General features: G+C 40.9%; 3 protein-coding genes across 5 annotated transcripts in view; 2 read left to right on the forward strand and 1 right to left on the reverse strand.

The window, feature by feature from the left end:
* Window positions 1–5,250: 5,250 nt before the first annotated feature.
* Window positions 5,251–12,605, forward strand: tbc1d20 (TBC1 domain family, member 20). Of its 3 annotated transcripts, none has more exons than XM_035151769.2 (8): window positions 5,251–5,710; window positions 5,960–6,145; window positions 6,343–6,423; window positions 7,433–7,619; window positions 7,737–7,838; window positions 8,581–8,722; window positions 9,169–9,347; window positions 9,954–12,605. In XM_035151769.2, exons 1-8 carry the CDS (start codon window positions 5,515–5,517, stop codon window positions 10,207–10,209), a joined length of 1,329 nt encoding a protein of 442 aa, XP_035007660.1. In that variant the 5' UTR covers window positions 5,251–5,514; the 3' UTR covers window positions 10,210–12,605. The 3 variants fall into 3 exon arrangements, with proteins under 3 accessions (XP_035007660.1, XP_035007663.1, XP_035007662.1); XM_035151772.2 differs by having other exon boundaries at window positions 10,003–12,605; XM_035151771.2 differs by having other exon boundaries at window positions 5,251–5,704.
* Window positions 12,606–12,784: 179 nt separating this feature from the next.
* On the reverse strand, window positions 12,785–20,188 carry rbck1 (RanBP-type and C3HC4-type zinc finger containing 1). Its single transcript, XM_035151767.1, has 13 exons — window positions 20,053–20,188; window positions 19,877–19,924; window positions 19,151–19,295; window positions 18,567–18,663; window positions 18,027–18,225; window positions 17,656–17,798; window positions 17,268–17,441; window positions 16,279–16,439; window positions 16,048–16,144; window positions 15,613–15,792; window positions 15,427–15,525; window positions 14,540–14,683; window positions 12,785–14,442 (listed from the first exon to the last, which is right to left on the reverse strand). The coding sequence occupies exons 2-13, from the start codon at window positions 19,914–19,916 to the stop codon at window positions 14,362–14,364; spliced, it is 1,560 nt and encodes a 519-aa protein (XP_035007658.1). The 5' UTR covers window positions 19,917–19,924; window positions 20,053–20,188; the 3' UTR covers window positions 12,785–14,361.
* Window positions 20,189–21,106: 918 nt separating this feature from the next.
* The window catches only part of necab3 (N-terminal EF-hand calcium binding protein 3), a 36,575-nt gene continuing 32,411 nt past the window's right edge, over window positions 21,107–25,270 (forward strand). Inside the window, exon 1 of the mRNA XM_035149798.2 lies at window positions 21,107–21,351. Within this exon, the coding sequence (XP_035005689.2) occupies window positions 21,220–21,351 (132 nt within the window). The 5' untranslated portion in view covers window positions 21,107–21,219. The remainder of the gene's footprint in view (window positions 21,352–25,270) is intronic.

Raw genomic sequence — 25,270 nt, forward strand, 5'->3', positions numbered from 1 at the left:
TTTCATTGCCTAGAAGGAAAAAAGTGAAAAATTTGGTTGCTTGAAGTCATTTTAAGACATTGAAATCTGAAAAATGTCTGGACAATTGATTCTGGAAATTATCCGGCCTTATAACCTTTAAATATGAACAACGCAACTTTAACAACAGGAAAAATGTCCAAAGCATTCATGCTCGGGGTGGTGTCTGAGTAGAGCATGCAGGATTGCAGGACACAGCAAAAGCCTACTTGCTTGCCGTGAATTTTCATATAATATTTCCTGCAGTATGGGCTCACTCAGACATCTTCCAAACATGTTACCAGAAAAATGTCCACAGCAACTGACTCGACCATTTGCATTCCCACATACAGGCCCTCTGGAAAATTACAGCAAAATGTCTGGAGTTCAGTGCATGTCTGAAAACAGCAATACTGTATTATTACCATTATAAGGTCCTCTTCTCCTGTCGTTTGAAGTCGGCCTTTCCATGGTCTTGCATGAGGCAGCATGAAGTTTAGGCTGCTCCGTTGGTTTCTGGGTGAAAAGAAATTAGACAGTTTTTGATGTTCTCCATTACACGTGGCATCTATTGCACTTCTGTCCGTCCTGGGAGTAGGATCCCTTACATGTGGCTCTCTCTGAGGTTTCTACGTTCTTTTTACCCTGTTAAAAGTTTTTTTTGTTTTTGTTTTTCCTTCCTCTTGTTGAGGGTTAAGGGCAGAGGATGTCACACGATTGTTAAAGTCCTATGAGACAAATTGTGATTTGTTAATATGGGCTATACAAATAAAATTTGATTGAGTGATTGAAAAGTGAAAAAGAAAACCAGCACATTTGATTACAGTGACATAAATATGTACATACGCCCACAAAATCAGACAGCATAAAATACCAGTGACTGAAATCTCACTCCTGATAAGTTATTGTGCACTGTGTTCTGTTATCTGTTGGATTTGCAAGGTCCCAGAAGGGTTGGAGTCAGATAATGATGTCCCTATTTATCGTTTCTGCAGAAATGAAAGCAGCCATTCTTCCCTCCTTCAGAGAGAACTGATATTTTGTGACACTCACTCTACATTTCAACTGGGATCTGATACATCTTCTGCTGGCCTTGCACTAGACCCTTTTTCACGGCAGTCATTTTGATAGTGCCTCCAATGAATGTGGTTCATAATTGTCATGTGAGTTTACAGTTGATGAGCTAATAGGCTACATTGTGATGTAGAATACAGCATAACCGAATATTCCCTGATCAGCTTTAAATATACAGTAACTGTGTGAATTGTCTTACTCAGAAAAACTGGCCTCAAGTTCCGCAGTTTGAGTAGAAAACTGTTTCCAGTCGTTGCTAACGTGAGTCACACAAGTTTTTGGTGCAAACTTTGTTTACTGACATAGAAACAAAGCACATTAAGGGTAGTTCAAAGACACTTTTGCCAGTTCAAATGAGTAACAGCAGCAGGTGCCTGGTTCCAGAGCATTGGAATTATACTTTTCAATGAATTATGGGGGTATTTTGGGGTTAAAATACACCAGAGAGTCCTCCATATTTCTGCAGCTTGTATTTACAATGTATAGAGTCTATTCGAGGGCTGACGAGCTATTTAGTCTATTTAGAAATCTTCTCTCCATCTTTGAAATTGCACATTCAATCGACGAAAGCCAGGATGTCCGAGGTTTTCACCGGCACTTGAACGCAGCGTGTATTTGTGTGGAGACTGGAAAAAGTCCAAACGCAGGCACACACACACACACACACACACACACACACACACACACACACACACACACACACACACACACACACACACACACACACACACGTTAACTGATTCGTGCACGTATATTTAACAAGGTGTGAATAAATAGTAATGGATGTCATGTAAATGTTTTTTGACATTTGTTTGCACAGGATGAGAAAAGTTGCCCATCTGGTCTGTCTGTGATGTTGACATAAAAAAAGAAGATGTAGGTGAATTATTAATTTCATCAGGTTGTGGTGTTGTGATGATAAAAATATATAAATTGTTAAGTTGTTGCTTTTTATTATTTTCATTAGTAGATCTTGTAGGAAATTGTACAAAATGTGTTTGCATCTGGGTATAATTCATCCCCACAGTGCGACGCCCCCTGCAGGCAACACACAGGAAGTGATCGTGTAGGTTTCCTTTCACAGGAAATCGGATGACACCACAAAAATGTCTTTTCACACGAATCGGATGAAATAACACGAGAAATAAACCCTCACCGAACGAATGTAATGAATGTGCAATTACCTTTCTTTTCCTCACACTTTATACAACACACAGATTATATAGACTACATTTATTATACCAGTCGTATTATCATCCCTCGTTTTATTTCCCAGTAATTTATAATACTGCCTCCGATTTCTTGCCAAAACAAATTAACAATGAAACAACGTAACTAACAAAACAAATGAGCAAACAAGCCGTTACTTACGAAGCTTAACGTCCACTTGCGATCGCCAGCGTTTGCCTCAGCTCTTACAGCACAGGAAGCAGAGCAGCTCTGAGATGGTCTGACGGCTCAGTTCAGCGGTTTTATTGATGCTCGGGTGGGTTTTGTTTTCGTTTCATCAGAACCAACACACCCCACCTTAGTCATTGGGCACAGCATGAAGGTGCCCATGACTCAGATGCAGATGATTCATTCATATTTTGTTTCTATCTTTAGATAGATGTTGCTCTTTTTACACTGCCATGTGTTTTTTTTTAATGTAGGTATAGTTACTTTGTAGATTTAGGTCAACATGATAACAATATAAGATTGTATGTTTTTGGTCACTGGTTGAAAAAAAGCTACATTAAACTGATGTTCATATTAATAAAACAATTATTAAAATGCAGTCATATAATGTTCATTATTGTGATTATATTACCTTTGTACTTGTCTTGACTATATTTATTCTTCAGTAATGTATTGTTATGCCCCACGATTATGTGGCCCTATGGGGCGAACACCATGTAAAATCACTGACCACCACTGACACGAATCAACATCAGGAAGCCTTTAAAACAGCCCAAACCATGAGATATATTAACATCAAACGACACAATACACACAATGTTAAAATCCCAGGCTGAGGCCCAGCAGAACCAGCAGTCCCCACACTGGAAATCTTGCTTCTGATCCTGAATGCACTGGCCTGGTGCCCCTCATTGATGACTAATCAGGGTGGAGCTGGTTAGTCATTAATGAGGTGAAAAACAGGAACACATACAGTCGTAGGTCCCCCACCCTTAAATCTGGACAAATCACAAAACAAATATTCCAACATCTACCTAAACACAATAATAGCCCAGGTGACCAACACAGAAGTGGAGTGCAACAGCCACAAACCGAAAAAGGGTCACAAGTAGGCCACCTACAAAGTTGCTGCCCTTCACAGACAGAACAAAAAGACCCAACAAAAGTGAGCTGCCACTACCCCCAACCCAAAATGGAGACCCAGTGGTCTTCAACCACATCGACAGTTACTGTCATATGAAGTAAACCAGCAACATACATAACTTGACAAACTAGAAAGCCACGCCCACCACACTAAGGTCCAAAGATCTGTTGAGTGAAAATATCCTCAACAAACAGGTCACAACAATTCTTATGGAGGCAATTCAACACAACAGTAACACACAAGTGACGGCACCAAAGTGGAATGCAACAACAACAACAACAACATCAAAATTATCCAGGTTGCCAACACACACCTATGAAACCAAGAAGTAATCCAACAGATGCAGAGAGCAGTAACCACAACACAAAAGGTCATACACCTTGCTCGAATCAAAACAATTAATCACAGCTACACAAGACAGTGACCAATAAAAATAAGGGGCATCGCACAAGAGATTAGGTGCGGTGCTGAGTCATCCCAAACCCGATCTGCCTAATGAGATGGCTAACTAGCCTAGGTAGTCTTCAGTGGCTCCCCAGAAGGATTCTTTTAATGGTTAACTCAGTAAGTTGGCAGCGGACCCAAGACAAGGTCCCCTGCCACACCCTGACAACATACCCACACCCAGGTATACCCACCAAAAATAAGAAAGGCAAAATAAGAAAGTGGCAAGACTCAAGTCTGCCCAATGGCTAAATACTGTAATTAGGATGCTCTCAAACACCCAGCAGGGAACCCAGCACCCAGTCAAAAGCATTTGCACATAGCAAAAACTACACAATGTGTGTGTCTGTATTTATTTATTTATTATTTATTTATATTTATTGTATACATATTATACAATTTATATTTCTACATACAATTTACATTGTGATTTATATATTTTCAACTGAAGTATATGCAATCTACTAGTGGTATTTATAAATTGTGGTATTCATTTTATTGTTTTTATTATTATTATTATTAGTAGTAGTAATATTATATACACTTGAACGCAGCGTGCATTTGTGTGGAGACTGGAAAAAGTCAACACGCACGCACACACACAAACAAACACACACACACACACACACACACACACGTTAGCTGATTCGTGCACGTGTATTTAACAAGGCGTGAATAAGTAGAAATGGATGTCATGTAAATATTGTTTGACATCTGTTTGCACAGGATGAGAAAAGTGGCCCCGTCTGGTCTGTGATGTTGACACAAAAGAAAGTGGTCGTGTCGGTTTATTTTCCCCAGAAATTGGATGACGCCACAAAAATGTATTTTCACACGAATCGGATGAAATAACTCGAGAAATAAACCCTCACCGAACAAATGTAATAAATGTGCAATTACCTAGTATTAGTAGTTGTAGTTGTACAAGTAGTAGCAGTGCTACTATCACGTGCATACTTTGTACATCTTCCCCTGCACAGTCTATAACATTATTATAACAGTTTGCTTTTACTTGTATTATTCTTATATTTAATTTTACTGTATGTGTTTTTACTTAGTGCTCTTATACTTTCTACATTGTGGTATTTAGTGTTGGCTATTATTTGTATTATTAGTAGCAGTAGTTGTACTAGTAGTAGTATATGTTGTATCATTAGTAGTTGTATCAGTAGTAGTAGTGCTACTATCACTTGTATACTTTGTACATCTTCTCCTGCAAGAATATATTATAACATTACTATAACAATTAGTTTTTACTTTGATTTTGTATGTATTTAATTTAATTGTACATGTTTCTACTTTAATGCTCTGGTACTTTCTACATTGTGGTATTTAGTTTCAGTAATTATGATGATGATGATGATGATGATGATTGTGATTATTATAGTGTAGCGCCTCCTCCTCCTCGGGGTGATGAGTCTGAACCTACGGTCTGAACCTGCGGTGTGAACAGGGAGGGTCACCGAGGTGCTGACGCCTCTTCTCGGTCTCAGTGTCAACATGTCGCCGCCTCTCCTCCTCCTCTTCTCCTCTCCTCTCTGACCGGCCACAGTTTGTCACAGGTCCCGCTCGATGGCGGCTGCACTGAGGAAGATGCGGCTTTCGGAAGCGGGGCGAATTACCGTGAGCTCGGCGACCAGCTAACGCCGATTAGCTCGCTAACGCGCCGTGTTCGCATGACGCCGTCCGGCCTCGCTAATTGCACCGCTAGCTCCCAGTTGGCGGCCGCGGGGAGGATGAGTCGAGGTTCGCCCGGCAGAGGAGGTGAAGTCATGTCATCGAACGAGAACACGCCGAGAAGTGGAGGAATAAAGATGAGGACGACCCGAAGCGCTGGTCCCTCCACGCCAGTGAATGGACGACAAGGTAACGGTCAGTGTCGCGTAGCTAGCTAACCGTGATGCTATCCTGTGGGTTCACAGGGGCTAATGAAGCGGGACAGCCAGTCTGCAGGTGGACTTAAATGTAAACTCGCATCGCTGCATGTAGCTGTTGGAGCTAGCTAAGCTAACTATGTCCCCTAAAACGTCCTGACACGTCCCCCCACCTGCAACAGTTGCAAGCTAAAAGTCATGATGCTAGCTACTAGCTTGGTAAACAGTGTGTTTGTGTGTGTGTCAGGCTGGGACAGCAGGCGCAAGAGGAAGACTGCGGACATCACACAGGCCCTGAACGTGAGTCCAGTGGATGTGGCGGCTCTGAGGAGGATGGCCATCAGTGAAGGAGGACTGCTGACGGACGAGATGCGATGTCAAGTGTGGCCTCGCCTGCTCAACGTGCCCCTGCAGGTCCTGGACCAGGAGCCAGGTGTCATGTTAGCTGCACATATATACACACACACACACACATAGTAGTGTAGGCCACACGTCTGTGTGCTCTCTATGCGATTGCACATTCATTTCCCACCATGCATCATTGTAAAACATTCAGAGCATCAGCAGGTGCAAAGCTTTCCCACACACTGGACTCATCCAGCAGTTCTAACGGTGACATGTCCTGTGCAGAGACGGTGGAGCGAGAGAACAACAAGGACTACAATCAGGTCCTGCTGGACGTCCAGCGCTCACTGCGGAGGTTCCCACCAGGTGAATACTCACAAACCACTCAGTTTCTCTCATGTACATTGCTGTCAACTACAAATACAGAGTGATATGAACACACTCAATCTACTCTACATGTATATGTGGTGCAACAGTCCCGACCACTACAGCAGCTTTTGACTTTCAAATATAGTTTTGTTGAATGTGCCCCACTATCCAAGGATTTATACTGTTATGGAACCAGTGGAAACAAACTTGCTCAGGTGTGGGTTTTTCTAATTGGGAAGTGTAGTTAGTGTCATAATGCATTTTTTTACCTGTGTAAACAGTTATTCATACGGTGGAGAGAGCTCAACGCACTGCAAATTAAGAAAACACGTGCAAATAGAAAAAACACATGCAAATTCCGAAAACAACTTCATCAATTTGACTATACATGCGCTGCGAAAAGTCACAACACATGCAAATACAGAAACGTGCTGCAAATAGCTGAAAACGACAATGAACATGTTTCCAGGGGACCCAAAGAAATGATGAACCTGGCTGTAGTTCACTGCTTTGTAAAGTTCCATCACCACTGACGAGTAGCAGACTTCAATTACTTCAGTTTTTTTTTGTCTTTGAAAATAAAACTGTAGAATTGATTTTATTTTTACTTTTGGAGGGAAAAACTCTGCAATACTACACAATACCATATTTCTGATTAGAGTTAACCCACAGCTCATAAGATTTTGCATCAGTTTATGTTTCATACCAGAAATAATGGAATTGCGTCATATATTTATGTAATTTTCATTCATTCGTTCCAGCATGGTTGACTTAATTTCTCAGATTATCCTCTTTTTGACTGGGGGGGAAACAAAAACTACTGTTGCTAAAACACCAGCACATGATTTAACGAATCTTGTGCCAGTGTTGTGCAATGAGAACAAATTACAATGGAAGTCATTATGAAAAATTGTAAACGGGTGCATTTATATGTAAAAAGTTGTGGCATAACTAAAGCAAACTTATAAAAGTGCTTTGTTAATTTTATTTTGGATGGATATGCCAGGTATGCCAGACGAGCAGAGGGAGGGTCTCCAGGAAGAACTGACTGACATCATCCTCAGAGTCCTGAAACGTAATCCCCAGCTGCACTACTACCAAGGATACCACGACATTGTTGTCACCTTCTTATTGGTCCTGGGAGAGCGCCGCGCGACTGCTCTCGTAGAAAAGCTCTCCACTCATCACCTCAGGTGCTTTTAATGTAAATATATAATTCTGTAGCAGCTTTTATCACCTATCGTCTCCGTTTTTCTCTCTTTGCTGTGTCCACCTGTCAGGATTTGAAAATATCCTTTCCTCTTTCTCAGGGACTTCATGGATCCCACCATGGACAACACAAAACATATTCTCAACTATTTGATGCCCATCATTGAGAGAGTCAACCCAGAGGTGCATGACTTCATGCAACAGTAAGGTTTTCTGCTGTTTTAAGGCTTAACCAATTTATTTTCCGTCTTCCACGAGAGGTTACATAAATCCACCATAGTTTTATGTATGAACAAACAGCAGTTTACCAGACAAGGTTTCAACTAAAACTCAATGTGGAGAGTATTAAAAGGCTGCACACCCGAGTGTGGTCTATGGTTTTGACACTTTGTCTGTTTTCTTGAACGTTGACATTGCATACTCATCATTTCATCATTTTAATATGATAAATGAAAGTAAGACCTCCAACCTACAGCTTGATCGCTTAACACGAGTCAAAGCATATACCAGTAAGAAACCATAAGAAAGACACATCAGTGTATTTTTAGCAAGGAAATCTCCAGCATTTATGACATCATAATGGGTTTTCTTCAAGGGGTTTTTAATGGATGATATATGGTTTTAATTTGGTTTACAGGCATTTGCTTTGGCTGTGTCCTCTATCTTTATGGCACACTTTAAAGCAACGTCTTCCAAGGTTTCTTGAACAACTTGGAAGAAGATATTACAAGGTTAATGTAAAACCTCAGTATGTTTATATCAGGAGATGATTCTGGTGATTTTAGTAAAGGATGACTTCTTACTGGTCATATTATGATTTCTCAAGTTACTTCTCTTAAGTCCAGATCCCATAACATGACTTTAATTCCCCAAAATATGTGCTGTTAATTGTTGTATTGTTCCTGCAACATAAGAAATCTCCACCCCTCTGCCATGTTTCCTCAGGGCTGAAGTGGGAACAGTCTTCGCTCTCAGTTGGCTGATCACCTGGTTCGGCCACGTCCTGTCAGACTTCCGCCACGTTGTCCGGTTGTACGACTTCTTCTTGGCCTGCCACCCGCTAATGCCCATCTACTTTGCTGCTGTGGTGAGTTCCCTGTTTTCAGCTCTTCATTTACAGTACATGACTAAAGTCTGCTTAATCAATAGAACACTTTAGAATTGCACGGGCAGTTATATGAGCTTCCTTTATTGATATGTGAGCCATACGCCAACAGTTGTAATTCTCAGGCTCTGCTTGGTTTTGTCACCGTGCAGACGCCTGTGTAATGATGTACTTTATTAAATGATGACGGTTGTGTAAAGACAAGTTTATATGAACCTCGAATATAACGATGCTGTGACCTGCACTGCCCATAGAAAGGTGATGATGGAGAGTCAATGATGCCGGATCATTTGTTGAGTGGGTTCAACAAAAACCCTAATGTCAGATAGTAAATAAAGTGGCCACTGGTTTAGACATTCAATTTGTCCATCGTGGCCCTTTTGAAAGACTGAATGTGTCTGTGTGTGTTATTTGCACTTGTGTTGCAGATTGTACTGTACAGAGAAGAGGAGGTGCTGGACTGTGAATGCGACATGGCCATGGTTCATCATCTGCTGTCTCAGATTCCTCAGGATCTGCCCTATGAGACCCTGATCAGCCGAGCAGGAGACCTCTTCGTCCAGTTTCCTCCCTCTGAACTGGCCAAAGAAGCTGCCTCACATGACTGGTAATTACCTTCCCTTTACAGAACACTACTTGCCTCAGTGGTGTGAATATTTTTTTTCTTTGCTTCTCGCACACAAAGGAGACATATTATGCTTTTTCATATTTTCACTTTCCTCTAGTGTGTTATAGTTTCTTGTGAATGTAAAGGGAGCTTCTCTCCGCCACAGAAAACATTGAAGCTCCTGAAACAACCCGACTGAATCTTCTGGGGCATGGTGATGTTACATGACAACTCGTATGATGCCATATGACCTCACACTGCCCCATATTTGCATAATGCTTGCAGTTAGTCTGGTCAGGTAAAGTGAGACCGGACATTTTATCGGGAGGGGGACCTTAAAGAGACAGGAGCTAAAACCAGGTGTTTCAGACAGAGGCTGAAAGGAGGAGCTGCAGCAATAGACAAGTGTTTCTGAACATAAGAGCATGTCAACTTTTTCAGGTTAAAAACTCAAACTATAACGATCAACCTGAATATGAGCACAATATGTCTCCTTTAATTTTCTTCTACTTCTCAACAACTTCAATTACTCACTATTCTAATATTAACCCTTTCATTTTCTCTTCGGTCTCTCCTCTGTATGAATCTTTCTGTTGACCTCCTAAGCATGGCCAGCTCTACCTTTAAGGACTTTGATCTTGCGTCCACTCAACAGCGACCGGACTCAGTTCTCCGTCGCCGACGCAGACAGAAGCAGGCTGCACTGGAGAGCGCAGCAGCCAGTTCAGTAGTAACAGTGACTCAGCCTTCAGCAGCGCGGCGCTTTGTCCGACTGGCTGTCATGGGTCTGACGGTGGCTTTAGGGGCAGCAGCCCTTGCTGTGGTCAACACTGCGTTGAACAAGCTGGACCTGTTTCCTTGAAGCGCTCCTCGTCTACCCCTGCACTCCAACGCATCATCCCTCAAGTGACTCTAGTTGGTGCAGACCCTGCAGTTGATAACACTGTCTGGAGTGAACGCTCTAAACTGAACCAGTTAACGCTCCTCATTCGTCTTCTAGGATGCTACTAATCATCCCACTCCACATAGGGCTTCTCAGCCCCCTGCTGAGGGTCATATGACTCCTGAAGAACATGCAGCAGTTTGGGTTACAGCTGCTAATGTTCTGAAGTGAAGAATCCATCCTGTTATAATGAAGAGACTTTATTTCTAAGGACTTATTATTGATGGTGTCGTTATTAAAGTTTATTTATATTTGGTATTAGGATAATCTGATATTGAGTAATCCTCAGAGATTTATGTTGAAAGCTTGGTGGACTCACTACACTTGAAACTGCTGCCAAGTTTAAGTGTGTATGTGTGCGTGCGTGGGTGCATGTGTGTGTGTGGTCGCAATCTGTTTGTAATCTATTTGATACTTGGACTGAGACCAAATAGAGGGTTGATAGAATCCTCTTTTTGTATAATTTAGTGTTTCTTAATTTAGAGATATGTCAGAATATAGAGGGATATGATCACGTCACACAGGCACTTTTTAAGGTTTTAATAGTTTTAGGTCACTTTGGTGAGTTCTCACCCCTGACTACACATTTCAGCTTTGAATCATCGATGGGTCAAAAATGTTTCTGGTATTATCAAAGTAAATATACTGTAGCCTGCTTGAGACTTAATTTTGTATCTCAAAACTTAAAGCAACACTATGCAACTTTTTAAATCTTAAAATAGCAGCTTCAAAATTAAAATGGTGCTGCTCTCATTTCCACTCCTCACCCCAAACGTCTGCTCTTGTTCTATATAACTTTGGTGAGCAGGTACGATCTCCTGTGAGAAGTGTGTAACTGACTGGTCTCAGTTTAAATCCTCAGCATCAGGCCCAGCAAGGTCGAGAGTAATTCTGAACTGTTGATTAGTTAAAACCAGCGTTTATATCCCATATTCAGCGGGGAAACTTTTAAAATATGAAGAACTCTAAACCGAGTTTGGTGTATTTGTTACAACAGCAGCTCTTCTGGTTCAGGAAGCCAGGGATCATGGGTAATATCCACTGATCAGTTGTGCTTCAGTTCAGTGAGTGGGATACGCAGTCAGAGCTCTGGTCAACACATTGCCGGGCTTTGCTTTTTCTCTGCATGAAAACCCAGCAGAATGAATCACCATGTGTGGCTGCAGAGGGCGCTGTTGCTCAGTAAAAGTTACATATTGTTGCTTTAAATCCGAGGAGTAGGCTCCAGATTAGAGTTCAGCTTTCACAGTCCAAGTAAAAAAGAAAATCAACCATGAAATGGTTAAATAGAGCTTTCCAGTTTTTGTAGTTAATTGCTCAGTTGTGCAACCTTAAAGATGTGTCTGTGTTTCATGTGCCCGTATTTACAGGGATACATTTTCTGCTCTGCTTATACTAGGGTAGGTGATGGAATCTGACATCGTAGTTCAGCAGCAAACTCACTCACTCACTTAATGCCTGTAAAATTTCAGAGCTGGGTTATGTAGTATTTGGATTGACACAGTGGGCGACCCAGTTTGCACTGGTTGCGTTAGTTTTGCAATCACAATTAGTTTGTTAGGCACTTTGCTGACGCCTGCTGAAAAGGTGCTCCTGTTAGAAAAACCTTTTCAATAAATAGTGTCCAACATTTGTTTAAAACACGACTGATTTAGTAAATAGGATTGTTAAAGTCTAGAATGGGCAACATTTGATTTCAGAGACAGTCCAGCTCATTCCAGTGTTTGTCATTTTCATTTGATTAAATATTTTAAATCAGGATTGCTTATTTGTAAGTGGTGTGGTACTCAACTGAATAAGTCCTACCAGAAAATAATCTACCTAGTTTGTCAAAACACTAAGAATTGTAGTTGCCTGTATTGGGCAGCACAGAAAAACAACTACAAACATATCGTGGAATAATTGAAGTAACATGTTAGAAAACATTTTTTTTGCTTCTGTATATAAGGAAATGAATACCTGGGCTTCCCATTCCAATATTATGGTCCATTAATTTATTGCCTTTATAATACCTACTGATGAAAATGAGGGTGAGGCTCTGAGCAGCCCGAGAGTGGAGCTGTTTAGCAGTATCGTAACACAACATGTATCTGCACTCAGTGGTTTTCATGTATTTTCATTGCACTAAATGATTTATCTGCCTTTTACATTTATTTTGGGATAATTATCATACTGATGTAAAATTGTACAAGAGAATGCTAATAAACTATAGTGAAAAGTGTATTTGTTTGGGCAGTTACACATTAATGTGTTGATTTATTTTCACCAAATAAAGTTTAAGATTTTTCAGATATGTTTTAAAACAAAAATACTAATAATTTGTGCCTGATATGTTTTGTACCCTTTGCTTCCCCTTTTTGTTTCCAAAAGTTTAATAACTAAGAGATAAGTCTCTTACTTCACAAGCTGTCCTGAAGCTGCCTGTTTGTATTAATCTCTGCACATACATGATTCTGCACAGTGAGGTTTGTATTAAAAAGCAAAACACAAAACATTTGACAGGATAGAAACTTTAAGATATGTTCATACAGCCAAGACACAATATTTCTGAGCTCAAGAAGATTCACTTGCACCTTCAAAGCGTCCCACATTCACCTGATTAGGTTTATACAATTAAAACCATTTCCTTAAAGTATTTTAGGACACTTACATGTATTGTTTCCTAAAGCAATGAAAGTACACTTGTATGATTATGATGTACATTAAATATTAATGCAAAATAATTATTTACAATGCTGAATGTGTAGTTCAGAGTTAATCTCTGATGAATGCTGAGCTGAGCCGTGCAAAATATCACAAAGACTGGTGAAAGCTGTGCAAAGTCAGAGTATGTTGGTTCTGTTCAGGCCTCAAAAGCAAAAACAATGTTTGTGTCTGCCTGTTAAAAACGGCTGCTTGTATTTTGTAATTCATGCAGCGCGATCAAAGTTCACGTTATTGATTTGACCTCATGACGGGACTGAAGACAAATGAACAAAGATTATTGTAGACACGTTTCAAGTAATGGTGAAACCTGCAAACTCTGTAGATACACCACATAAAGAAAATATACTGTATCTATTACAGTACATAATCTCCGGCTCGAGGAATGAACTACAGACAAAGAACTGAATACTTGACTAAAAACGACATCATTATTCATCCACCTTTTCATCTTTTAAACACAATACTTCAAACTCCTTAATTGCACCAGAGCAGCTTGTTTTTACATAATAAACACATTCATTCAGTGTAAACAATTAAAACAACATCCTTCACCGCAGCCTGATTACACAACTGAAAGAAAAGCCCTTGATTAAAAACTACCACGAAAAATAAAACATTTGTCACTTGTCACTGGTTTAATTGAGAAAATAACTGATCAATGTATGAACATTGTTAGATGGTGAAGTTATGTGGAGAATAAATTGGCCGTAGGTGTGAATTATGAGAGTGAGTGGTTGTTTGTCTTTGAAACTCAGCCCTGCGATGGACTGACCCATGTCAGGCGGGATTGGCTCCAGCTCCCCGCCATGACCCTCGAGAGGAGAAGCGGTATAGATAATATATGGGTAGACATGGTTAGATGTAGTTAATTAGTTGTAGCCATAAGAAAAGACTATTACACTTTATATACTGTATGTGAGGGGATATTCATATATTTCTGTGTGTGTTATTTGAGTTGAAGCCAGACTTGAGTCAACAAAACAAAATGGCTGTCGAAATGAGATAGAAATGTATATGAAGCATCGATTCCTCACAAAAAGATAATATTAAAGCAGAGTGTCCCGGTAAAGCTTATATTCTCATGAGGTAAAGTTAATATCCTCAGCTGTAGAGATGCAGAAAATAAAGTTGGCACTTTGCATAACCTGCATATAGAACTTCTATCCGTGGCAGACGCACTGTTGAAGAAAGGAAGACGCCTGAGTAAAGTCCAGGAATCTGGGCTAAGAGTCAGTAAAACAAACCAAAAGAATATGTGAATGAATCCTGTGTTAAGCCAAAAGCATGAGCATCAGCTGAGGTCTGCATCTCTTGAGATAGTGCATGCGCTTACACACACACAGTATTTGTTCACTCGTGCTCGCCTCAGTGGCAATTCTTGCAATTGGGATGGCACGCCTGATTATTGACCCGACATCTGCATCCACCCGATGTGTCGCCAGTGCCCTGTAAAAAAATAAGGAAGAGAGAAAGAGTCAGAGGTAGAGAACACATGATACGCCTGACGTGTGGTAACTTTCCTCAACACTGAACCGACACTCACATTTGGCCCCCAGCGAGCTTGTTTGGTGACCCAGCAGATTTCGGTCTTGCACATCAAACAGCAGATCCAATCGCAGCCGTCCTTCTTCTGGACGATGACGTCGCACGTCGGGCATTTCATGGCCTCGCCGTTCTGCAGCAGGCTCTGTGGTGAAATACAGTGAAATGGATGTAAAGCAGCCGCAGAGAAATGCATAAAAAAAAAAAACTACTCGCATAAGAAACACTGAATAACACTTGTAGTACGAGAGACAAATAAACACAAGATACCTGAAAGTTATTTTAGTAGAGCACAAAAAGACCAACATTAAACAGTTATGAGTTAAGAACAGGCTGAGGTGCTGCTGGTGCAACTCACATGGATATTTAAATATAGTATAGTATATAGTATAGAGTATTTGTCTGACTTATTCAAAGACATGTAAGAAACTGTCCTAAATGTGATTTGCAAGAATTTATAACGTGTTAAAGAAAACATCGGCCTCCCAGTTTAACTGAGCAATACACCAATCTGTTGTATTTAGGATCGATTGTTTTTACAGGCCATTAGACAAGATGACATAAACATCAACAACAATAATAAAGCTCTACGTGATTTTTTTTTTCAAAGTAAAATATTTATTTCAGAATTTGATAAAAACGTGCATGTTACTGTTCTGCATACGTTTCTGAATCTGTGGCCCTGTTGAGACCTGGTACCAACATCCGTCCTGATCCGATCACAAGTGGTCCGTTCTAAGTTCAGCTCTGAATTCAGTCCCCCTGTGATCGGATTCCTCAGGACGGATGTTGATCTGAACAGAGATCTGGGAGCAGCAGGGAGCACAGGCCTGTTTGCTGTTTATGCCGACACAGTGAGTTTTACATGAAGCTTTAAGGTTGACCTACCTCCACCATCTTCTTAGTTTGCTGAGCCGCCAGGTCGTTCTCTGCTCGGATGCGCAGGTCATCCTGGTAGTCCTTGCAATTCATGCCTTCATGGATGGCCTTCAAAATAACAACATTTCCTTTATTTGTGGTGGATCTACTTTACATTGCACACCGAAGCAAACCCAACAATGAACACAAAGTTACCCTGCAGAGGATGCAGTTGGTTTCCTGGCAGAGTTCACACTGGAACTCGTTGACTTCGTCCTCGTAGACGCACCATCCCCGACAGTTGGGAGTCTGACAGTGGAAGCTGTGCTCTGCGCGGCTCTCTGCGATGCTCAGACGCAACTCCAGAAAACGCTGGTGCTCTTCATCGGAGAGCAGCTAGCAACCCGGATCACATAGTTGAATATAACCGAAAACAAGACGAGAGAAAAGTGTGTCACCCCATCGTCCGTCAAGTGTAATTTCCCACAATATCAAATGCTAATCGCTAATTGGAATTGGAATCATTATCTACTGAAACAAGCGTAATTGAAAATCTTGAAAGTAATATGTATTAATATGTAATTGGATTATCGATAGTGTATCCTATTACTTCCCGTCAACTTTCAAAGTTTGAGAAGTTTCTTGTCTCACCGCTCGGATTTCTCGGTCCAGTATTTTACTGTCACATTCGTCAGGACACGACACCTCAGCATCTTGACTGTTCACTATTGTCCCTTGTAGGCACTCCCTGAACAAGGACACACACACACACACACACACACACACGCGCACGCACATGAAAAATACAAATGGGGAAGTGCATAAAACACATTTATCACATTCAGGTCGTATGAAATGCTACAAAGCCGTTTCCTGTCCGACCTGCAGAAGGTGTGCAGACACTCTCTGAGCACGATGCCTTCTCCCGGCCCCAGAGCGGACATGCAGATGGGACATTCTGTCTCTGTGGTGTTGGGGATCAGATTCTGTATTTCTGTTGCCAACAAGTGCAGGTAGTTCGTCTCTCGCTCTTCCTGCCGAGTCTTCATCACCGAGTAGGAGCGAGAGGAAAATGCAGAACACAAATTTCCATTTCAAATTCAGTCAGGACTCACTATTACTAACATTTTTCTAGAGATAAAAAGTGACACAGCTAATTACAAAACTCCAGTCTGGTGGTGTGATGAATCATAATCCATTATTCCATTTCATCCTGCAGAGAATACCTGTCATCTATTGGTTCTGCTTGTATCATAAAAAACTGTGGATTATCTGTTCAACATCCTTTTCTAAACAAAAGAGTATTGTGGTAAACGTTAGAACTTGACCGATATTGATATTTCTATGATAAAGAAATGTAATTGAGGCTTGAATATTTACAGTTTAACCATAAACTTAAGATTAGCTTCTTCATAAAAAGAACACATAAATAAAATCTAATATATAGAACTTGAGAAAATAAACAAGTAAATAAACAGAAACTCACATGTTTTCTGGTTTATTCTGTAAAATAAAGGTTTTCATAAACGGTATTTTAACATGTAAGCGCTGATATCTATATGTCTGTGACAAGCCAACCAATACATGTTCAGGCTCTAATAAACATCCAGTGCATTTAGATTAGTGAAGAAACCTTTTAAACCGATGGCTTCTTGTTGCAAATCTGAAAATCTGTAAGTAGTAAAGTAAAGCAAAGTAAACAGCTCCTGACTCTCCAGCTTTAGAAATACAAACTGTACGACTCCAGCTTCACTGTGATGCAGATCAGCTTCTAACACCACGTAAAAACAATGTGTTCTAATCAGTCTGTGACCAGGGCTGGGTCAACAGGGAAGCTGGTAGCCTGAATGTTAATGGAGTAGCACTGTTACCGTTTCATACTGCAACATGGCCAGCTCTTCCTGCTGAATCCATAGAACCTCCTGCAGGTCGGGCTTGTAGATGGCAGGCACCTTATAATCCTCTGGCTTTTCCCCTCCACACATCTCACAGCCGGGACGAGTTGGTTTGTTCACGTACGTGCACTCAGTGCAGGTCCAGCCAAACTACACACACACACACACACACACACACACACAACCACAGATTATACTCGTGTTATTCTTTAGCCAGATAACAAAGTGTTTGACAAAGCGGCAAATAAATCAGTTAAATCATCAGAATTGAAAGACAAATTTACAAATGAAAAATGTGCAGCCCCTGGACACACACTATGTGGACATACAGGCAGGCGTGTAGGTGCAGAGTGTGAATTCTGACCTGAGGTTTAGGAGCCAAAGGAGGTTGAGTCCTGGGTTTAAGATGAGGAGGAGCAGTCTTCTGAGGCTGTGGAGGAGGAGCCGTCTTCTCACCTTCACCTCCTCTGGGAAAAGGCTGGAACAATTCCATTGAATCCACGATGCCTACGAATAGATGAACCTCATATAAAACATCTGTTTAACTGGTCAGTTGCATGGTTTATTCCACTGGAGAAACATTTGTGTCTAATGTTGAACCCCGATGTATTTTCAGTACTGAACAAAATGTGTCACATAAGAAAAGTCTGCATGATTGATTGGACCAGTTCTTAGTTTAGTCTTAATATTTGTCTTTTATACTAAATATGTATTGTCCATGCGTGTGTTGCTGACCGTCTATGCGTTGCTGCTCCTGGTTCAGTTTGTATTGATGCCGTGTGAGGTGAGCGGCTTGGGCGGAGACGATGAACAGGAAAACCTGGTATCCACTCTCACGAACGCCGTGGCTGTACAACGTCTCATTGTCCCGAGCCAGCCGCTTGCCGATCACCCAGCGCTGCAGCGTGGGCGGGAACTTGTAGTCATGGCTGATCTGCGGACATGAAATCCGGAACAGACGGATCGTTCAATGCAGCCATGATGTTTGTTTGGAGGAAAAACGGACTCTCTGATCCATACATGCATTTAAAGACAGAATTGCATGACAAATATTAAAGCAGCAACAGTTATAAATTCTTGTTCACCTGCTTTACTATGATACATGTTTCATAACAACATAGGAAACTGGTAAAATATCTGAATTAATACATCATGGCTCAGTTTAAACTTTATATCAGTGAGGAGGTACTAAAGTCTAGTTTTGCCATCAATAGTATTATATTTTAGTATTAATTTAATATCATGTTTTGGTCATTATTACTGTTACATCAGTACCTGGTCTTTGAGTTGTGCAATTGTCATATCAGCAGAAACCACAACGCTCATTGGGATGACGGTGTCTGACTGAGCATCCTCGACTCCGACTTTCAACCTGAACAACAGAACATCGTAGTTTGTATTCTTTCATTATTGCATCATAGAATCATATTCCTAACAAGTTACTGCATGCACACACAGGTTATGTTTACACATGTTTGTTGGTTTGTAAGCAAGATCACACAAAAACTACTGGAATCAAACTTGTTGGATGGATATGGTTTGAAACAGGGAAGAACCAGTTGGATTTAGGTGGGGAATCATTCATTAATGTTGATTAACCAATCAGGCACATTTAAAGTAGTGGTATCTATGAGTGTGTTTAATTTGATGCAGCCTGATTGGATTTAAAGAGACTGTTGGACCTTGGTGGAGATGTTTGCTCTATTAAGAGTCACTCCAAGTTAAATCTCCTGCCATGTTTGAGCTTCATTCCTCTTATCTAATACAAAATAACACCTCTCTTCAAAAGAGGGAAACTAACCAAACAAGCAATAAGGAAACATCTGGCCAGAGTACCCTAACCCACAGTTGTGTCCCACCTTATGGAGTCCTGCGGGTAGGCCGGTTTGTTGACGCTGACGGACACGGGAACAGACAGTTGTGACAGCCTCTGGCAAAGTTCCACTGCTTCCTGGCTATTCCCACTGCTGAGGGCGTCGCTCAGAGAGAGGGCGAGTTCCTCCGCTGCAGAGGAAGCACGGAGCGACTTTATAACCTCACAGCACGTTCTGATCGGCACACTCACGGGTGCAGTGTGTAGGATTTACAGGAACCTACAATAGCCTTTGAGTAATGTATTAAAAAAAAAGAAAGCAAAGGCCCTTTTTTGACCTTTTTGGGCTACTGTAGAAACATGCTGATGCTGGACTCTGTGGAGGAGGAGCCACCTATTTCACACACTTCTAAGGACATAGGCTAAGATAACAAAAACACAGCTATTACTCTCAGACAATTATACACAAACGAAAACATAGCTGATTATTATTATTATTATTATTATTATTGTTATTATTATTATTATTATTATATTTATTTTATGCCAACTGATTTCCTTAAATCCTTCACACGGGTCCTTTAATAGTTTAATGTCCTATGTGATACTTTGTCTATAGTTTTCTCTCCATCTTCTTCACACATTATGTTCCTGAATTTAACTTTTCTTTACTTTGGTGAAGAGATCACAGAGAACAGGTTGTTTATGACGGATCAAAACAACTTCCTCACAGACACATATGTGACAGATATGTGACAGATATGTTGCTCACCCTCTTTCAAATTGACTTCCGGTGCAACTTCACAGGCCATGATCACACCTGAAAATACAGGTAACACGAGAAGTTATGTCACAACAACAAGAGAGTTGTTTGTTTCAAGACAAGTTTTACAAGCAAACTTTCTGAGAGCGTCCTCCGATTGCTGTTTCCACCCGACACACACTCACCTGCAGAGAGGAGACGTGTCAAAGCCCAGATTCAGGATCCGTCTCAACCCACAGACTAAACTTCGCGAGTCGTCCTTCGTTCGGTTTTCACCGCTGACAGTTTGACAGGGAGAAATGAAAGCGAAACCGACTGGTGTCCAGGAAGAGGAAATTAAAAAAGGATCGCACTGGGATCCCGAAGCTCCGCCCCCCCCCCGACGTTCTCCTGAACCCTTTCATGTTAATAAAGTTACATTTTAAAGAAGAAAACACACACACACACACACACAAAATAAAATAACATGTTTATTTCAACTATTTAATAGCCTGCACTGTTATTTTATTTATTTTTATTTTGAGCCAGATCACTTCAATAACTAAATAAAAGTGGTAATAATTGTAATTGATATTACTATTGTTAATAATAATAAATAACACAATGTAGAAATTACAAGAGCGATGAGAAAAATATATAATAAAGTTAAGTTTAAAAAAATAAAAGTAAAAGAATATGTGCATACACATGAAAATATATGCACTATGTCATAGATTGTGCAGAAGGATATGTACAAAGTGTAAAAGTCATAATATTAATGCTAATAGGAGATTAATATAATTAATATAATCTTGATGAAACATTATTTTTCAACGGCCAACATGGTGAAACAGTGACTTCCAGGATCCAGCAGGTGGCAGTGTCTGTCTAAAGTTAGTGCTGTGACGTTTAACAGCAAAGTTTGCTCTCACGTGAAGGCGTCACAGTTAATAACAATCAGGTTTAACAACATTAAACTTTAACTCTTTTAATTGAAAAGTTATTTTTGATTGAACTAAATTGACCGACTGAACATTTGACTTCGTTTCAACAGCTCACTTCAGGTTTGGATTGCACGGTTGATTTTCTATAGGATCTCTTTGCATTAACGAAAGACGAGTCAGGTGAACATGTGTACGATGCAGATGCGCAGATAAACGAGCCAATCAGAGCGGCTCCAGCGGGAGGGGGAGGGGCTGGAGCTCTCCTCAGCACCACAAAGTCTCTCTCTCTCTCTCCCTCTCTCTCTCTCTCTCTCTCCCTCCCTCCCTCTCTCTCTCTCCTCCCTCTCTCAGCAGTGACTTCTCATCCCTCACACCTTCACTCCTCTCTCCTCGCTCCACGATCACCTCGATCGTCCTCCGCGGTGAAAGATGCTGTCTTGTACGGAGATGATCACCATGTGCCTGCAGTCCGCCAAACACAAGCACCTCCGGGCTCAGCAGCAGCAGCAGCAGCAGCAGCAGCCGAGCAGCGACGGACAGGGACTGAGCATCTTTCATGATGTGAGTGGATCTCCTGCTTTACTCAGGCAGCAACATGAAAAGTGACAACTCTGCTTTTGATGTATACGTGTTACTAGTGTTAAAACCATTATCAGATTGGTAATAGTCCAAAGAGGTTAAAGCTGCATGAAATCATAAAGTGGGTGTGTGTGTGTGTGTGTTAGTCATGCTGTGGGGACCTAAATCTGTTAACAAGTCATATTATGGGGAGTAAATGCAAGTCCCCAAAATGTAAATCATGAAATTTTAAGTTGAATTTTAAGATTGGGTTTATGTTCAAGTTAGGTTTAGGTTAGGTTAAAGTAAAAGTGCTTCAGACGAGCGTTACGAGGGTTAAAGGCACGCAGGGAAGTAGGTTTAGGTTAGGATTAGGGTGAGGTTAGGTTAGAGTAAAACAGTCTTTATTGTAAGTCAATGCAATGTCCTCTGAAGTTATGGAGACACAGCCGTGTGTGTGTGTGTGTGTGTGTGTGTGTGTGTGTGTGTGTGTGTGTGTGTGTGTGTGTGTGTGTGTGTGTGTGTGTGTTCCTTCTAGTCACCTCTGTAGGACTCTTTCTAGTAATAACACTGACCTCATTAGGATCTTTAGTCCTCATGGGGCCTGAAGTCTGCTCCTAATGAGGCAAAGGGTCAATTCTGGGGTCCTGCTTGAGTCCAGTGGTAAATTGTGGTTTTAGAGTTAGGCTGTCCACAATGAATGGAAAGTCCTAATAAGCTGTGGGAAAATGTGTGTGTTTGTGTGTGTGTGTGTGCAGCTGCTGCCTCTGCATGATAAATTAAGCTCTCAGTCAGACAGTTTCATAGGCTGCTGGGGGCTCTACTCTCATTGTTGCACACACACACACACACACACACACACACACACACACACACACACACACACACACAGAGAGAGAGAGAGAGAGAGATCTGTCGAAAGCATGAAAATGTAAAATGAAATGTAAAACAGAAACACCCAAAAACTTTTCTTGTATCACAATTAAAACTTCATCGCTGATTTTATCCGAGGACACTCATTGACGTAATGAATTCCCTAGCCCCCCACCGTAACCTTTACCATCACAATAAATGCCTAACCCTAAAACCAAGTCTTAACCCTCAACCAAGCCTTAGAAAAAGTGAGGACCAGCCAAATTGTCCTCACAATGATGGTATTGAACCAAAATTGGCCCTTATAACAATAGAAATACATTCACAGACACACACACACACACCCCATGTGGAGCTTAAACCAATAACACCCGCTGCCTGATTAACCTGCTGCAGTAGAGGCTCTCCATCGATAAAGTAATTATCCATCCATCACACACTGTCCTGGGTTAGTGGGCCAACCATGTGTCCAAATCTGAGCTCTTACTTTCCGACAGCTCGTCTAAACAAGGACTCATCATGCCCACATTTTGCAGAACAGTCATTGTGTTGGTGCGCACGTTGTCCCCGAACTGACACAGCAGCAGAAAGCCTCCCCCTATTTAATCTCGAGTTCCCATGTCGTGGGAGCAGAAACAGAAGAACAGGCGCGCTCTGCGTGATGGTTCACATAATTATATTTGAAATGTCTAAAACAGCCTGTGTGCAAGGGAAATAATGGTGTTGGGAAATATTAAATACTGTGAAGCCAGACAAGAACATGCCGTCTTGGTTTTGATACCATACTTGTCTGCTTCTTCTCTCGTTTTACTGCAATTACTGTTCTTTTTTTTTGTCTTTCTGTTCTGGTTTGGTGAATGGGAGACATTGTGCAGACAGTGAAAGTCTTATTTTCGGTGGTTTGCCCAATTATTCCACTGGAACAGCTGACAGATTTTAATTAAAAAATTCAAAGTTTCTGTTTAAAGCAGGTTTAGTCTTATACTCTGCTGGGGCGTTTGTTTCCAACACATTGGCTAAACAATGAAAAGCAGTCAGCTTAAAAGAAGCATAAATGTTTTGTCATTCATTTTCAGAGATGATGCCGGTGAATGGGCTTTATTATTGGAGAGTTACACATTTACAATCAATACTGGAGAGCCCGGGCAATTCATCAGTTGGCCAATAAAAGAAAAAGCCTTTTACACTCCTGTTTGTACCGACGTTTAGGTTTGCACATATGAAATTTTTATTTTATGGAACAATATAAACATACACTTCCTGATAAGATAAGATGTATCCTTGATCCTCCATAGAGGAAATTCACAATTGAATTTGAAGTGGAAAATGTATTAAGAACAAAAATAGGACTACCATATACAAGGCGTGTTCTAAACATGCAACATAAAGAAAGATAAGGATGATATTATCTGTAACATCAGCCCCAAAAATCCACATTTAACGATGTCAATTAAGGTAAAATAATGTGAAATCTGCAAGAATAAGACCAATTTACTTCCAAAAAAAAAAAATCAATGGGCCAATCAATCTAGAAAAATACGTCTTTACTGGCGATGAGCCGGTGTGTGATGTTAGAGATGTGGAGGTTGTAACAGCTCAGATTCCCAGAGCAAGGGACAAAGCGGTGCCTGAATAAATGTCCTGTTGAAAGACTTCAAAGACAGTTAATGATGCTGGCGATGATCGTCTGAGGTGGGGGTGGGGGGGGGGTTCATCCACATTGACGGCTGCTTTTTTTTTATATCGTCCTTGTTGTTGTTGTATCCAGTGGTTCTGTATTCCTCATCTCTCCCTCTCTCCCCGTCACTCCTGATCTTTATTCTTTGCTGCAGCCGGGGAAAAAAACCACCCACGGGATTTAAGGAAATAGAAATGAAATAAGAATGTAAAAAGAGAGAGAGCCCACTGTCTTAACACCTGCCACCAGCTCTGACCTTTCCTGGGCTCGCTGTAAAGGATGCATTACCGTCTCTTCACACTGCAGAGCTCAATAGAAACGGCCCAAACAGCAAACAAGTTAAACAGCACTGTGCCTGTTCCTTGTTGCATGGAGCAGGAGGGATAACCTGCTCGGATGGGTTACACCGAGCCACAGGGGACAGAGAAAACACTGCTGACTGTGGAGGAAAAGGAGATTCACCGAACACTGTGTGCAAGATTAAAGTAGATAGAATATTAATTTCAGAGTCTTGTATAAAATGAGGAGAGTTCAGGAGCTCCGGCCATCGTGCAGCATTTTACTTGATCCATATAACACAGACCGTGATTTGCAGCACTAGTGTCTTGACAGGCGACTCATGAACAGGAACGATTGCTATGAGAGCCGGTTTGAAACGACCTGTTGAGGCTGCAAAGAGACGGATGTTGACAGATTTCAAGCATTTTGACCTTTGGGAAATGAAAGTGAGGGTCATGCTCTGCTGTCATCATTAACCTGTAGGTCAGAAATGATGAGCAAGTCAAGTCTGACCTCTGCTTAACGACGAACAACAGATGGGCGGGAGGAGGATTTGAATCAATAGAATATACAGATCTTTTGTTTGTTTTGTAATTTCTTGGCTCAGTGTCTTTGTTGAATCTACGATGAAGTCAGATTTATACATGTGGAATACTGGGGGAAATAAAATATGAAAGTAGATACTTAAATTAAGATGGGGCAGTGTGGCATCAGTCTGTGAACAGAGTTCAACATGTTTTCTTCTACATCAAACTGTGGGTCATGCAAATTATTTTGATTAATTTAATTTCATCAAAATCGTACTGACACACACAGACACACAGCGACAATATTCATAGAATCACTTCCTATTTGGCAATTTGTCGTCAAATTAAAACACAACAGTCTTTTTGTTGCTGCAGTGCTTTGAATCAAGCTGTATTACTTTTATTTTGAAAAGTTGTGAACTTGTGAACTGAAGATTGTGTCGATTGCTCGACAGTTTTCTGAAACAGCTTTCGTGCAATGCATTGATAAAACAACACCAGTCAAGTAAATCATTCAAACTTATATATAAATACAGTTTCATTTTATGAAGAATATTGACTATAG

This window comes from Hippoglossus stenolepis, chromosome 3 (genome assembly GCF_022539355.2).
Source record: "Hippoglossus stenolepis isolate QCI-W04-F060 chromosome 3, HSTE1.2, whole genome shotgun sequence".
Lineage (NCBI taxonomy): Eukaryota > Metazoa > Chordata > Actinopteri > Pleuronectiformes > Pleuronectidae > Hippoglossus > Hippoglossus stenolepis.

Coding starts and splice junctions, on each gene's coding strand:
- rbck1 (XM_035151767.1), bottom strand. CDS start 19,916: ATGGCCTGTGAAGTTGCACCGGAAGTCAATTTGAAAGAGG. Junction 19,296..19,876: donor GGAAGTCAATTTGAAAGAGG/GTGAGCAACATA, acceptor CTTCCTCTGCAG/CGGAGGAACTCGCCCTCTCT. Junction 15,793..16,047: donor TGGACCGAGAAATCCGAGCG/GTGAGACAAGAA, acceptor CCGGGTTGCTAG/CTGCTCTCCGATGAAGAGCA.
- tbc1d20 (XM_035151769.2), top strand. CDS start 5,515: ATGACGCCGTCCGGCCTCGCTAATTGCACCGCTAGCTCCCAGTTGGCG. Junction 5,711..5,959: donor GAATGGACGACAAGGTAACG/GTCAGTGTCGCG, acceptor TGTGTGTGTCAG/GCTGGGACAGCAGGCGCAAG. Junction 7,839..8,580: donor GTGCATGACTTCATGCAACA/GTAAGGTTTTCT, acceptor ATGTTTCCTCAG/GGCTGAAGTGGGAACAGTCT.